Raw genomic sequence first — 17,247 nt, 5'->3', positions numbered from 1 at the left:
GAAACACAGACGCATCAAACAGAATCACCAAACATCAAGAGCCAGCTGACGTTGTGCCCAGCGTGCTCTGCTGCCTAAGGTTGTTACCCAGGTGATCAGTGTCCACAGATGGCACTGTAGTGGGTGAGAGAACTCAGCCAATAGGGCTCTGAGGCCAGAACAAGAGAAAACACGATTGGTTAAAGGTAGGTCAGGGCAATGGCAAGTGTGGGTTGTTGGACCATCATCAGCTGTCAGGGAAGACATGAAGACACGGTCAGCTCACAGACATGCAAGTACACAGATGCACGCACAGAGAGGTGAGCAGATGGGATGTAAGTGCAAATATACAGTATGTGGGACATATTGCAGTATTTTCCTTTAGGCACAGTATTTATCCCAGTCTTTCAGGAGGTGTGTTTTTGTAAGCAAGATGTCAATAATGGTATTATTATCTTATGAGCATCTGGCTAGTGTTCAACTTGAGATTTATTGTTTGTTTGCTTGAGCACCTCTCAGACTCCACTGTGGTTTGTCACAACAATTAGATTTAAAGCAGATGCTCCTTCCAGCCCTAAGTGTGCCAGAAACCATTTCATAATTGAAATTAACTTGTTTTGATGGGAATATTATTAATAGTTATTGCTGAATTTACAAAAAAAATAATAATAATAATAAATCCTTCACTCAATGGCTACTACTATAGCTACTATACTATACTACTATAGCTTCGGGCCTTTAGTGAAGTTTTACCTCAGTCACTTTGCTCGTGTCAGCTGTGATGATAAATCCACAGTGACATATCCAAGATGAATATGGTGTGCCAAGTAATAAAAAATAAAATTAAATAAAAACAGGAGACAAATGACCAACTAAGAGCGCTGGCCAGTGCAGCAATCAGACCGAGTGACAACCTGTACTCCATATAAAATGCAACGCGTGGACCTGTGCTCGTGCGCGTGCACGCGCATGTTAGAAACAAGAGAAATATCCCCCCTTAAGAGAATGTTCTGTCATGACAGATTTACAGTGTGCTGCTCACCTTCCTGTGGAGAACAGTGTGCCTTAAAAGACTTTAGCACTTATTTATCAGTGTGTTAGTGTGTGTGTGTGTGTGTGTGTGTGTGTGTGTGTGTGTGTGTGTGTGTGTGTGTGTGTGTGTGTGTGGAAAAGGCGTGGTGCCGGTAGTTTGTTCTGACAGGTAATTTCGGGCTCTAGCCGTGATATATGGGGGTCAAAATTCAGAAAACACTTTTTTTTCGTAGATGCACATTACACACACAAACTTAGTCCTGGGGCAGCTGTCATTTCAGTGGTGCAAAGATAAACGCTTGCTCAACAGCGCTACACAATGCGATTTTTTGTAACCTGTCCTTTCTGGCATTTTTCTGTACGACACTTACAGACACATAAAATGAGGCATTTTTTCTTAAAATATGTACATTTTCATAATTATAAATCTGAGAACTGGATAAAAACTGGTTTAAAAGTTTAAAGTGTTTAAAAGGTTTTGAATATTGAATATTTCTTAATCACTCTATACATATTCCAAAATAAAACAAAAAAACAAACAAACAACATTTTTAAAAAACATTTTCCAGACATTTAAATTCAGGAACAAACAAATAAATTTATGTCCTTCAGATATTCTTGGGTTTTTCTTTTTTTTTTTTTACATGCAAAAAATGCAACATCACTGATTAACTTAAATCTATTTATTTAGATTTTTTAGGATTTAGCTTCATATTTGCACTAATTTCCATAAATGTCCACTAGGAGAACTATTTTAAAATAACGTCAGTGTGCATGGAACAAATGGCAACAGAAAAAATGGTTTTGCCTGTAGTTCTTCTTCATGCGTGCTGTACAAAACCGTTTAGTGTATTTATCATTTTAGAGCGTTAGAGATCTAACATGTTTTTTTGTCTTTTTAGAGAATGGAGACCGTCATGCCCCAGAGTCTCAACATGCCTGTCAATCCACAGCTCATACATAATACATTACCGCATAATCACTTGCTAACGACACCTATGGGCGTTTGTGTATTAATAAATGTAAATGTAAATGTTTGCAGGTCCCTTGTGGGATGTGAAATGCACCAAGTGATCTCAGAACTAATCATGTATTTAGGGGTAAGATTCCTAAACAATGAGTAAAACAGTACAGTGGATTTGATTCTATAATGAAACTGCTCTTATACTATTACTGTATAAGCAGGCAAAACATTAAAAAAAGAAACCTCTTTTATTTAGTCAGCTATTCTAGTGACTTCACACTATGTAAAAAAAATGAATGTAGTTGAATTTGTTCCTCAAAAAAGCTGTTGTTACTACATTTACATGTGGATGATTTATAGGTATAATTAAGCATTTTCACATTCACAAAAACGGCTGTTTTAGGCCTCGCACCACTGTTATCAGCTTTCAAATAGGCAAATAAACCTTCACACAAAGGTAGAAGATGTGTGTCTGTGTGTGAGTACAGTGGTTATGGCTTAAACATTGATGGTGTGAGGTGACTATGAAGCGTCTCTCCATTTCGATCTAAAACAACAGACTGATTGTAGGTCGAGTGCCTGATACTTCAAATGAAGTGTTCATTAAGCAGCGGTGGGTGTGCACTTCAAACGAGCTGTGAGAAAATCAGCTTTCCAACAGGCTGATCGTGGAGCTCAGATAGTTATCATCTTTTTCTGTTTTTGTTTTGGAGAATTAAAGCGAACAGTATAGTCGTCCCAACTTTCAACATTAAAGAAGTACTTAAAGCTGAGGACATAAAAGAGGTTTTAAGTTTAACTTTTAACTGAAAGGCTAATCGACTTAGCTTCAGCTAAACGACTGCCCTGTCGTTTGTTGCTCTAAGAAATATAAATGTTTCCTTGGCACTGAATTTTTAAAATGTTTTAGATGTTTTCACATATTTTAACAGGACATCTGGCTTCTTCTTTGTAGAGCAGAACAGTTGTTTGACACAAGGAACAAAATCAGTTTTACTTACTACCCATGTTTTTCCGTTGCTCATTCACACAACTCTCAGCCAATCATGTGGCAGCTTGTTGCATTTAAGCATGTAGACATTGTCAAGATGACCTGCTGAAGTTTAACCCGAGCATCAGAATGGGGAAGAAAGGTAATTTAAGGATCTGAATGTGGCTTGGTTGTTGACAGCAATGGGAAGAAACCAAGTACAAATACTTTATTTTCTACAGTTGACAGGCTAACAAACCCTCCTGTGTCAGTGGCAGCTGAACTTCATTCGACCATGGCCTGCAATGACTTTGCCAAATTCTTCACTGAAAAAATCCAAAAAATTAGACAAGCAGTTGGTACATCAACAGCAGATCCAGGATATGTACTGTGTCCACCAAAAAACTGTTTAAACACCATGAAACAGTTTCAACCTATTAACAGCAAAGACCTGGAGGACATCTTAGGTCAACTGAACTCCTCCTCCTGCTGTTTAGATGTCCTGCCAACAAGTTTTTTCAAAAAGGTCTCAAAGACTTTAGAGTCAGACCTGTTACAGATCGTCAACTTTTCTTTATTATCAGGTGTGTTTCCAGAATCACTAAAAACTGCTGTAATCAAACCTATACTGAAAAAGGACAATCTTGACAAGACACAAATGAACAACTACAGGCCGATCTCAAATCTCCCGTTTTTAAGTAAGATCATTGAAAAAGCAGTTTCTCAACAGCTCAGTTACTTCTTAAAACAGAATAATTGCTACGATGCCTTCCAGTCAGGTTTTAGACAGAACCACAGCACTGAAACTGCTCTGACCAAAGTGTTTAATGACATATGTCTGAATACAGACAGTGGAAAAATGTCAGTCCTAGTTTTACTGGATTTCAGTGCAGCATTTGATACAGTTGACCACAACATATTACTCAAACGACTGGAGAACTGGGCAGGTCTTTCAGGAACTGTACTAAACTGGTTCAAAACATACGTAGAAAACAGGAAATACTTTGTATCAATAGGTAACTTCACATCTGAGCAGACAAGTATCACATGTGGAGTTCCCCAAGGTTCCATCTTGGGACCCCTTCTGTTTAACATCTACATGCTCCCACTGGCACAGATTATAAACAACAACAAAATAAACTATCACAGCTATGCAGATGACACACAAATATATATCACAATGTCACCAGGAGACCGAGGCCCTGTACAGGCTCTTGGTAAATGCATTGAGGAAATCAATGACTGGTTGTGCCACAATTTTCTCCAGCTAAACAAAAACAAAACTGAGGTAATAGTCTTTGGCGCCAAAGAAAAACGATTACAGGTCACCAGAGAACTTCAATCTATACACCTAAAAACCACAAACCAGGCGAGAAATTTGGGTGTAGTGATGGATGCAGACCTAAACTTAGAAAAACACATTAAGACAATAACAAAGTCAGCTTACTATCACCTCAAGAATATATCAAGGATAAAAGATCTGATGTCTCAACAGGACCTGGAAAAACTAGTCCATGCATTCATCTTTAGTAGGCTTGATTACTGTAACAGCATCTTTACAGGTCTACCTAAAAATACAGTCAGACAACTACAGCTCATTCAGAACTCTGCTGCTCGAGTCCTCACTAAGACCAAAAAAGTGGACCACATCAGTCCAGCTCTGAGGTCTTTACACTGGCTGCCTGTCCGTCAGAGGATAGACTTTAAAGTTCTGATGCTGGCCTATAAAGCTCTGAATGGTTTAGGACCAAAATACATCAATGACCTCCTGACCCAGTATGAACCATCCCGATCCCTCAGGTCATCTGGATCCGGTCTTTTATCAGTTCCCAGAGTCAGAACCAGACACGGAGAAGCTGCATTCAGCTTTTATGCTCCTTATATCTGGAACAAACTCCCAGAAAGCCTCAGATCAGCTGAAACACTCAGTTTATTTAAATCCAGGTTGAAGACTCACCTGTTCTCAGCTGCATTTGAATAAAGCACCAAATCCACACTTTAAGCTTAAATTTCAAAACTTACATTTAACTACTGATTTTATCTACTGTTCTGATTTTATCTGTTTTGATTTTATATACTGTTTTTTGTTTGTTTGTTTGTTTGTTAATTAGTTAGTTAGTTTATTTGCTTGTTTTAATCAATTTTAAATCATGCTTTTTATTTGTTCTTGTTTCTAATGTCTCTGTAAAGCACTTTGAATCACCTTGTTGTTGAATTGTGCTATACAAATAAACTTGCCTTGCCTTGCCTTGCCTTACTGTATTCAGAGGTCAGAGGTGAGGAGCCTTGAGCTGACAAAGAGCAACTCACATAACAAAAAAGTAACTTAAATAATCACGTGTCACAACCAAGGATGCAGAAGAGCATCTCTAAATGCACAGCACACGAAACTTTGAAGCAGCAGCTACAGCGGATGTTGCTAGTATATCATCATCATCATCATCAACTTTATTTATAAAGCACTTTAAAACAACCACAGCTGACACAAAGTGCTGTACATTGGAACTGTAAAATAAAATTACATGAGATATAAATAAAAAACAAATAAAAGAAGAGTGAAATCATTAATTAAATAACTACTGCATTAAAAAAGAAACTAAGTCTCACTGAGGTTAAAAGCCAAGGAATAAAAGTGGGTTTTAAGACGTGATTTAAAAGTGGACAGTGAAGGGGCCTCTCTAACATGCATGGGCAAATTATTCCATAATTTTGGAGCCACAATAGAGAAGGCCCTGTCCCCTCTGAGCTTCCTCCTGGATCTCGGTACCTCCAGGAGCAGCTGGTCAGCTGACCTGAGAGACCGACAGGGTATGTGGGGATGAAGAAGCTCAGAGAGGTAAGGCGGGGCAAGACTGTGTAGACATTTAAAAACAAACATAAGAATTTTAAAATTAACTCTAAAATATGAACACGTATATTTTGTTTTGCGGAGCAAAAGAAACCATTTCGTGATGCAGGTATTATTGTTTACATTATAATATTATTTTATGCCACCTAAACTCATGCAGCCGAAATTCACACACATACAAACCCATCTTGGCACAAGGGAGTGGATGCTAAATAGCATGTACTTCCCCTCCTGTAGCTATTCTTCATGTCAGACTTAACACCTGCCACCTGAGGCTGAGTGTGTGTTTTCAAATGACTACCCACCCTTGGGTCCTTTTAAAAGCCCTCAATCATCAGCCCTTATCTTTTTTTCAGATTTCCTCCGCTGTCTCTCACAGGGCATATCTCTTGTGTGTGCACTTCACAGGTCACAAGTACCCTGACAGTATACATCCTTGCTCTGACTGGTCCCTGTCTCTATCTTGAACACGTTCAGTGTTTTATAGTTCATCATACCATCTTTGTATAGCCTACTCGTTCCAGTATTAAAGCTAAAATAGATAAAAGTTAATGTCTTATCACACGGGAGACAATCCAGAACCACTCAAAAGACATTTGTTTTTGAGTGTTTTAGTCCTTGTCAAGAGAACTTTGGCAGTTCAGGGCACAGTGCTGTCATCGGAAAATCCAGACGACCTGGACGGTGGGCTTGGAACAATGTTACCATTTTACTTAGAACGTCGTCGTTGTTGTTGTTAATGGTGACACAATTAATGTTCTTTTTCTCCCTGATTAACCAAACGGTTAAGAAAAACAGCAGTAGGAGTGTTGAGAATATTAAACACTTGCAGCTTTAATGCAGTGTGTGGTCTTATTTTTCTCTTGCAGAGTACTTGTAGTCTTGTTAACTCTGCTGCAGTAACAGCAGAAAAAAAACACCCTCACCTCCACTCATGACAACACCCCTCCATTCCAAAAAAAGCTTAAAAGTAACTCTATACATTTTTCATGAGAGTCTATCAAGGGTTACTCCTCTTCCTCTCTCTTAGTTCTCTGATAATGATTTCCCTCAGTCTCATATTTAAAGTCTTCTTTGTTTTGAGGAGTGGGAGTTGGGGGGGATTGCATCATCCCTGCTGTTTCTCCACTTCCTCGCCCTATTCTGCCCCCTTTGGCCAGGTAATTGCCTGTGTTCCTGAGTGTCTGCAGGGATGTTTACTCTGGGGGAGGGGGGGTTGTTGAGGGTCATTTTGCAGCATACACAAGTCTGTGTCCGTATCCTAGCAACGCACTATCAGGTCCACCTGTTCGATGGCCGTCAGCCCAAATATACTTGCAAACATACACACACAATCCCGTCCTTCCTTCTTTTCATCCTGTTTAGCATGTTCACATTTGTCTATATATAACATAACAGCTTGGCTAATTTTACATATGACTCTTACAGCAGAGCCACACACACAGCTGTTGTGTCTTGCTTTTTTAAATTGCTATCATTAGAGGTTCAGAGTTACGATGAAGTGCTGACACATCACGTTGAAAACAGCCTACAAGATTCCCAGTAAAAAGCTTTTGTGAGAATCACAAAAACGAGCTTCATTTTAGCTTCACCTTTAAGAGAAAGTTTAGCCGGGGTAGAGGAGCCATTCTTTAAACACGTGAGAGTGCTTCCTTTTTTCACACAGATGGTTTCAAAGTGTAGAATGGACTGGTATCTAAAAAAAGCAGCCTGGGCTCTGGTATTGCTCCCAGCACCTCATTCTCTCCTGGTAGTCGCGCATAATTGGGTCGAGCGCAGCGCTGTGTGTCCAATCAAATGGCTTAATACTACTCACCTGGTTGCTTGCAGGCCAATCAGATAATTTTAATCACAAAGCCCACTCAATCCCCTTATCTCTGGCTGATTTCATCTGGGCATTGAGTTGTGTTTGTGTGCGTGCGTGCATGCATGTGTGTGTGTGTGTCATCAGCAGCAATTTAAGGGGGCATGTTGGTATCAGGAAATGTCACCACCAAAGCACAGATATTAAACTACCTCTTAACAATTACTTTTGTCATCCTTGTGACGTATTGATTTTTTTTCTTAGTTGCTAGCCTCTGAAATAGATTAGTATAGTAGTGAGTACATAAATAATAAAAATCTATTTAATTAACTAAAAGCTAAGCTGTAAATTGGCAGTCACAGTCATATCTGGCAGATTATGTGGTGGTTGCTGTTATCTGCAGCATGAAAGCTGCATGGTGGAGGCCTCCTGATACTACATGAGCTTAGATGTCTTGAGCAGCAAGTCCCTGGTTCAATTACTGGCTTGCTAAACCGTCTTCTTGCTTCTTCCCCACATATGTTACTCCCCTGATAGCTGATGTCTACTAGTCCATAAAGTAATAAATGCTTTTCTTTTTTCTTTTGTTTTTTTGTTTGTTTTTTGTTTTTTGTTTTACATAAAATAGGTATTGCACAACATTAATGACACAAGATTTTATGTAAATAAAGAAAGACATTGTTTAATACTAGAATTTTAAACTCAGAAAATAAGTGCCATTTTTGAGCTAATGGAAAAAAATTGAAATGTATTATTCTTTTTTATTTTTTATAAAGACAAAAAAAAGGACAATACTTTACCCTATATTTTGACAGGAGTTGGTAAGATAGATTCCCACTTCATCCTGGGACTTCCTGGGCAAACATACAGGCACTGTGTACTGGAAACAGTCTTTGGTGATTGTTTTGGTGGTTTCAGGTGTGTCTTAGTGAACTGGATGGATGAGATTAAAATTTGATAAACTGTGCATTTCGTTGCCCTGTACCTGTGACATGTGCAATGACAATAAAGTTGAATTCTATTCTATTCTATTCTATTCTATTCTATTCTATTCTACTCTAGCCGTCTACTAATGTTACAGATGAATAGGACTGATCATATTTGTTGCCTAGCAACAACATTAACTTAAATTATTTTATTATTAACATACCTCCTACATTATTGGTAACATAATAGACAGGTAATTTAGCTGTCAGATAATTGTTAACACCCATCCATTAACCTATCTTCCATTTATCCGAACAGATCTGAGATTGACAACAGTCAACACAACAATGCTAACCATTGCGCCGCCATGCTGCCTATATTTCAGTGGCTAATGTTAACGTGCCCCTCAGACAATTTAATATTTGTTACAAATGTTGGTACTACAACCCAAAATTAGTGACCGAGCCCATAGGAAGTCTTTTTGCAATGACACCTCATATCATCTTGGGGCCTTCAGAGGTTTTAATGCAGGTTTTTAGGCACTTCTGGATTGGCTTCATTTTTCTGATCCAGAAGCTGCATCTGTGTGTTACACTCCCTATCTGCAAAGGTGTTGTGTGGAGTTGTGTGTTAACCGGATGGAGCAAATATGTCACCGCTGGTGTCGATACTATTGCAAATCTGTAGCTAATCCAACAATTCAGTTGAACCTAAATAAATAAACAATCACTTTCCAATAAAAGATTGTAAAATAAATAGTTTTACACATGCAGGTTGTTAAAAAGATTTCTTCATTTATTTATTTTTTGGTCCAACTCACACAAATACTTGTTTTAATAGTTTTCTGGCCGTTTTTACCCTTCAGCACATCACTGCACAATGCCCTACACAGCTTGAAAGAGCTCACCTGCAGCAATCCACTGTGAGTTTTCAACGACACATCAAGTGGGTCCGTGCTCCATTTAGGAGTTCTTTCACCCGCCTGGCCCCCCAGAATGGAATAAAGGTGAAAGAAAAGAGCAGCCATCTCTGTCGTGTTGTACCAGAGCGCTGACAGAAGGAGTGAGGGAGACAGAGTGAGGAAGGACAGCCATGATTAATGTAGAGGCTGTGTGGACCCAAGAATATCTTCCCACTGCCCTCCATCTTAGCTAATGTGACCTGCCATATAGGTCACTCATTACAGTGTATGTGTACGTGTGTGGTGTGTTAGAATGGACCGACTATATATATATGTATATATGTATTAACTGAGCCAATCCTGGTAGAAGAGAGTAACTAAACTGTTTGTAGCTGAACTAAATAATGCCCAGCCATCTGCACTAATAGATGCATCTACTTAGCTGAGGAAGATGATTGTGGCCAAACTCAAGGCAGCCACACAACCGAGTGCACGACTTCTCTTTTCTCACCACAGGAAATGCTTGCAAATGTGAACACACCCGTACTCAACATCCCCACTACCAGTATCAATAAAAGCAATAATCTCGTATATGCCACTGCCACAGAAATACTTGGGTCCAAAAATGACAAATACATATAGAGAAAGCCCCCCCCTGCCCAATTCCCGATGGGAGACACCACTGAAGATAGTTGAGAACAACAAGGCTAAGGTCCCGTGGGATTTTGAGTTCCAGAAAGACAAGCAGCTGCTGGCCAACCAACCAGACATAGTGGTGGTTGAAAAGGAGCAGAAGATGTAGCAGCCCCGGCAGACAGCAACATCACAGAGAAGGAGCACAAGGAAATAGAGAAGGGCCAGGGGCTGAGGGAACAACTGGAGCAAAAGTGGAGGTCAAAAGTGGAGCTTTAGGAGCTGTAAACCAGAGAGTGGCTTCAGCAGATTCCAGGCACAACATCAGGGATCTCTATTTAAAAGAGTGCAGTCCTGGGAAAAGCACACAACCCTCAAATTCCCAGGACACCAAGTTTGAGGAACACGCACACATACCGTCCCGCCATACATATATGTATATATATATACAACACCCAGCACGCCCCTGCGGGCGGTTTATCCTTCAAGCTCGGGTCCTCTACCAGAGGCCTGGGAGCTTGAGGGTCCTGCGCAGTATCTTAGCTGTTCCCAGGACTGCGCTCTTCTGGACAGAGATCTCCGATGTTATTCCCGGGATCTGCTGGAGCCACTCGCCTAGCTTGGGAGTCACCGCACCTAGTGCTCCGATTACCACGGGGACCACCGTTACCTTCACCCTCCACATCCTCTCGAGCTCTTCTCTGAGCCCTTGGTATTTCTCCAGCTTCTCGTGTTCCTTCTTCCTGATATTGCTGTCATTCGGAACCGCTACATCGATCACTACGGCCGTCTTCTTCTGTTTGTCTACCACCACTATGTCCGGTTGGTTAGCCACCACCATTTTGTCCGTCTGTATCGGGAAGTCCCACAGGATCTTAGCTCGGTCATGGATCTAAGTGGATGGATCTAAATATATATATATACATATATATATATATGTATATATATATATATATATATGTATATATATATATATGTGTGTGTGTGTGTGTGTGTGTGTGTATGACATATGGTTCTCATTTATGCTTCGACTGTTCAGTTTCTTTAGTTCTAAAATACAATCATAATCCAGTCCATAATGATCAAATGTGACTTTATAACTTTCACTACAAGAGCCTGAATATTGCAGAAAGGTAATAATAATAGTAGATTGCAAATGGAATATTTCACATGCTAATGTAATTCAATTTCCTTTTCTCTTTTTCTCACAAAATCACTCATTTCATTTCTTTTGTTATTCACTGGCTTTTCCCATAACCCCCCCATCCCCCCCCCCCCCCCCCCCCCCACCCCCATCTCTTTGACCACCCTTTGCCCCACTATATCTCATCCTCTGCTCCTTTCATTCTCAGATACATGATGAATGTGACGTGGGATGGCAGAGACTTGTCCTTCACAGAAGACGGCTACCAGGAAAACCCAAAGCTGGTGGTCATTGTTCTTAACAAGGAGAGAGAGTGGGAGAAGGTAGGATCTATATCTTAAGAATCCTGCACTGAAAAGCTTTCACTTCTTTGAAAAAGAATATGAGTTTGGAGGGAAAAAAATGTCTCTAGGGACATTTTAGCGGTGCTCCAGATGCCAGGCAGCCAGCCCGATTCCTTATTTAACGACCACCATAGTTTTCAGCTTTGCTGAGCATTTCAATATGATAAACTTGCATTAGGTAAAACGGTGCGCCATCAGATTGTCATGGTTGCTGAAAACAGGTAGGCTTGATTTATAATGATTTGTTCCACATGTTCAATAAATATGCATTTCCAATTGTCCTTATTTTCTCCTTGACTAAAAGCTTAAAAGGTCATTATTAAAAGAAGAAAAAGCTTGTTTTTGTTGCTCCCCTGTTTGTGGGAGGGTCACAACAGTGGATGGATCTAAATATTGGATCAGAGTCCTTCTAAGAATTTGTACCTGTTTCGGGTCTCAAACTCGGGATCTTTGGCAAACATGTTAATTGCTTGACTAAAGTCACTCAGTAGGACTTAAATCAAAATGAAAGAAAATGACATTCAACCACCATCTTTGACTTAGAGGTCACCGCTGAGACATGCAACACAAAAACAAAACCAGGCACGAGCACAGTATTGAAAATGCCACCTATGTGTCATCATACAGCACTCAGTTGATCAATGAGCTCATTTACTGAGGAGGTTATGGATTGCTGTAACTGGTTAATGTTAGGTGGCTTCTATAAAGAATGGCCACTATGAAAGGGTGAGCATTCGTGCCATTTTAATGGACTTTAAATGGCAGTCATGTATCTTTATACCTACATCTGACTCCCTGGTACTTACTTAAATACCTCATATTTAATGCCCCCATAGCTCATACGTTAGAATGGGTGAGACTGAGAGGACAAGTTTGGGAGAAGGACGGGGAAACAAGAGAGGAATTGGAGGGAATTGTAAAGGGAAGATGGATAATTTTGAGTTTTATGGTCATTTTCTTTTCTTTGCATTGATTTGATTTTGTCACTCCCTGTGCATGTGTCTCCTCACACTCTTCATTCTCCTCTTTACGGCTGTTTGCCACCTTTGATCTTCTTTCCCTTCTTCTTTACCTCATCTGTCCTCTTCCATCTTCTCTTACCTCCCCTCCTTTCCTTTCATCACCAGTTCAGATCATTTGTAGACTCTGGTGTTGTTTTTCTCCCCTCTGATAGGGCCTCAAAACACAGCTGAGACCTCTGATACCGGAGGGTGGCGCGGGTTCACGTGCATGCACGTGTGTAATTTGACTCGTCAACACTGGCTACTGACAGAAACACTTTTCGGGAGACTTGTGCAGCAACGAATGCAATTGTTATTCAAGTCAGACCCATGCGTATATGTGTGTGTCTGTGACTTACAGTTTGCAGTTCAGTTTGCCGCAATCTGCAGAGTCTCCACCCGATCTTTGAGACTAGCTGTTTCATATTTCATATCTACACACACACAAACACAGAGGCATGCGTGCAAAATACCTTTTGTTGATGTGCAGAGGAGAGGCAGAGTGTGGTGTTTTTAATACAGAGCCTGGGAAATTGATCAGGACCACATGGTACTGTGGTTCAGAGAAAGCAACAGAAAGCAAGAGACACACCGAGACCCAAAGTGGAAACATAATTGGGAGCTTCTCTCTTTCTTTCTCTTTCTGTCTCCCTCTCTTTCTCACACACACACACACACACACACACACTTTCTCTCTCTGGTGCTGCTGTCCCACCCATGCGCCAGAAAGCAGCGGCACACAGAGAGAGACCTGCGATGATCAAGAGGTAAAAATTCAGTAACTGCACTAAAATATGGATATGCACTAAAAATATAAAATGTGTCCCCCTGAGGCACAGGAGAGACAGGGAGAGGAGTGTTGTATGGAACGGTATCAAGACGAACAAGAGACAGAGACAGATGGGAGGGAATATTGAGAGCAAATGATTGCAAGAAATGGAGACCCAAAGAGAGAGAAAGAGAAAAGGAAAGAAGCAAAAGGAGGAAAGGAAAGGTATAAATGAGCCACCAGCATGTGTATGAGTTCCCTTTTTTTGAGCACACCTGCTCCTCGCTGCAGCGCACAGCCACATTGGTTAGATGATGTGTCTTTTCCTTTTTTTTCTTTAAGTTTTGAGAAGAGCTACCTTTAGTCATTGCACTTGTGTGGTTAGATGTGCGTGTGGTGTTTGGGTTTATTTATTTACTAAGGGTTATGTAACTAATTCAAATGAAGCACATTTTGCAGGAAGTCATGGGGGTATATTTGCCTAGATAATGAGGATGGAGCTTATATGGAGTTTTTGGGGGGGATTTGCGTCAGAGCTTTAGACAAAGAAAAAACAAAGTCTTGGTTGACTAAAATGGTTCCAATTTTTCAACTAATCAGTTTGTCCTAAGGGGAAAAAAAATAATTAAAAAAGTGTACTCAGTGCAGTTTACCCACTAGCAATATTAGGCTAAATTAATTACAAGTAAAACATAAAAGCTAGTGTTTTCTGCATATTAAGTAATCTTAAACTGGTTCTTTTAGTTTGAATTTATATCAGCAAACTTGGGACCAACCAGAAAGGACTTGCCATATTCATATACAGTAGTACAGTTTGTGCAGTACTGTCTTGTGTCACCCCTCATTTTGCTTCCAAGGAGCCAGACTCGGATCATGTGATCTCGAACAATTCAGTTGTTAAGTGATGATGTATTAACCCTGCTTCAAGGTCCAAACTATGCTGCGTTAATTAATGCTGTTGTCATTTTAGCACGTTTTAATGCTTTGTATCTTTTTCTATTTAATCTAAACGAGCCCCTAAAAATAGTCAGTGATCACTTATTGCCTCTCTGGGTTTTTATTACGACTATTCAAAGCTCTTTAAGGTTTTTAAAACCCTACGATGTAACTACAGCCCATCAGCGAACAGTTTGCCAGGTGACAAATATTTGAATGGGACAGAAAAGAATCACTCTGAGGCTAAAAAAAGATTTGAATGGGTACATGGACATTATTTGGACATTTGCTGTTTCTTCTCTCATTTTCAGTCCAGTACCTGATCAATTTGAGAGGAGTTGTGTGTTAGTGTTTTTGTTGATTTATGAATAATTCAAGCATGAAAAGCCACCTAATTCAAGGGATGAATGAGAGCTGTGTTTAAAGAGCTTATATGTCATTATTTGGTATCAGCACATTTATTCTTCCTCATAGTTTGAACTCTTAGGCAACTGTCTTGTAATTTCTTTAAGTAGCCTTCAGGAATGGTCCTCCAGGCTTATTAAAGGACACTCAAAGCTCTTCTTTAGATGATCCCACACTGCTTCAATAATGTTGATGTCCGGTCTCTGAGGAGGTATTTTCTGCATATTCTTCTGCATATCCCAAACACCACTGGCTGAAATGAAGCCCCAAATGATGACACGACCTCCACTATGCTTTATAGATGGCTGTAGATACTCAGTGTTTTGTGCCTGTCACTGTTGTTCTCCACTTCTCCAGTTTCCTCCAATTTTATTTATTTATTGAATTTTAAAATTTTTATTTTTTAAGAACAAGTTACACTAATTGTTCTTTAAGAATCACCTTGTTGGTGTAAAAATACTACTTAATGCCCGTCAACCTGTGTTATCTTTGACATTCATGGACTCAACTAAATAAATGACAAATTATTTGCTTTCGTGACAGGCTACAAGTAACAAAGTGCTTAAAGCTAAAATGTAAAATTCTTAATGTAGACACAAAATTGGTTCATCCCTGGAGTTAGGTGCCTTTACTTGAATAATTCATAGGGCAAAAACAAAAGCACATTGTTCTGAAAATGGTCAAGTAAAAAGTCTGGACTGAAAATGAGTGGAAAAAGTCTGGAGAACTGTTGGTGTAGAGCACTTTAAAAATGTCCAGAATGTCTGGCCCCTTGAATACTAGTGTATAACTTTATAATTGCTTCATAACTAGTTTAACACATATAAGTAACGCGATTCATCACAGGGTGTTAAAATATTTATTTCACTTAATATGAATTTGAAAAAATGTCTAAAACACAACATCTATAAAGAGATATTGTACATTTCATTCTACAAATATGAATCTGAATTTATAACCTTATTACTCTTGCTAAGCAGGTTCTTTGTGAATGACTTTCACTTTTTCATGTTCTGCCTGATGCGATTTGATCAAATAAAACTAGGCATTCATCACAAATTAGCTAAAATCACAGTAAATAGAACATTGAAATAATTAAAGTTACCATTTACTAGTTACATTTTTTCCTAATTGTTTAATTTTGAGACAATCAAAGTCTAAAAATATTAACTGCTTCAAACTACTGTTTATTCAACAGATGCAACAAATGTACAAGGAAACATAATCCTTACTTACTACATATCCAAATCTAGATCCATGAACCTCTTATTTGATCAAAATATATTACATTTTCTGTTTGTATATTGCCCTTTTCTTATTTATGAAAGTCTACAGCATTGTAATTGTTTGCTGCATTAAAGCATGACTTCATCAACAGCACGAGAAAAGTGTATTTACCGATCAGAACCAGGATGTTATATTTTATTCCTGCTGAGTCGATGGAGTGCGTAAATTGCTTCAGGAACTGCTGTGGCGTTAGCAGCCAGTTCACAAAATAATTATTACAGACAGCATGGGATTTGTGCTTGGAGAATCACAATATGGAGAGCAGACGCACAGAAAAGCCCACGTGCATGCAAGTCGACACACAAACACGCACATGCGTCTTCGATTCAGGCGTCGCTATTCTCTGAGCCTTTGTGAAAGAGCTTCACTTTAAAGAAATATGTCTAAATTAATGGATTCCGTTTCTTTTCGATTTTCCACTCTTTCATCCTCTTTCTCTATGCCCTCGTTTTTCGCGCACAAACGGCGGCGTGCACGTGCACCCGCACGCATGCACACATTCGGAGCAAGCGTAGGGTGTAGGAGAGGGAGAGCAGAATCCATTTTCCTGACATAATTTTGTCTGACAGGAGTGACAGATACTATTTTATGACTGAATGGGTTTCTCCATGCTATTAGGAACTCATTCTCCCATAATGCAACTTGCCACAACGATAACTCTCCCCGTGAGACTGGCACAGAGAATGTGCTTGGTGTAAAAGCCATGACCCCGGTTTTACTTTATTCTTTTATCATACTCTATCTGTTATTCATCCAGGTACTGGTTTATTATAGCCCTTGAATATATGTGTGTGTGTGTGTGTGTGTGTGTGTGTGTGTGTGTGTGTGTGTGTGTGTGTGTAGGTTTGCGTGGGCAGAAAAAGTGTAATACAAAGAGACAAATATGAAATGAAGAAAAAGACATGTTGGTACAAAGAGCAAGACCTTTAAAGAAACAAAGATAAAGAAAGATGATGATGGAATAGAAAGAACAACAAAGCGGAACAAGTGTGAAATGACAAAAGAAGGAGTGGTAGATGAAACAAGTGCTTTAAGAAAAAGTATACGAAGAAGTATACACCGCACTTCAGGGACAGAGTGTCATCCTGCCACCAAGTGGCTCTAAATCTATTTCAGAGTGATGATGCGATAGGATTGCCGGCGTGGATTGTTATAATGCTGTAATCCCACAGGCTTTAAGATTGTAACCACACACATACACAAACATGTGCACTGCTTTCCATGAACAGCATGTGCACAATATTTGGTATTAGATGTGGGTAGATTCAGCATTTTGTTCTCTGACCAGTCGATAGAGAGTATC

The 17,247-nt window shown here is 39.6% G+C and overlaps 1 protein-coding gene across 1 annotated transcript in view; it reads left to right on the top strand.

Moving 5' to 3' along the window:
* The window catches only part of grin2aa (glutamate receptor, ionotropic, N-methyl D-aspartate 2A, a), a 161,180-nt gene that overhangs the window by 110,110 nt on the left and 33,823 nt on the right, over positions 1-17,247 (top strand). Inside the window, exon 4 of the mRNA XM_085453783.1 lies at positions 11,411-11,525. Within this exon, the coding sequence (XP_085309909.1) occupies positions 11,411-11,525 (115 nt within the window). The remainder of the gene's footprint in view (positions 1-11,410; positions 11,526-17,247) is intronic.

Source organism: Copadichromis virginalis, linkage group LG4 (genome assembly GCF_057382275.1).
Source record: "Copadichromis virginalis isolate Kocher_CV1m ecotype Utaka linkage group LG4, C_Virginalis_male_GT1.1, whole genome shotgun sequence".
NCBI classification, from domain to species: Eukaryota; Metazoa; Chordata; class Actinopteri; order Cichliformes; family Cichlidae; genus Copadichromis; species Copadichromis virginalis.
This window is presented reverse-complemented; position numbering and strand designations above follow the sequence as displayed.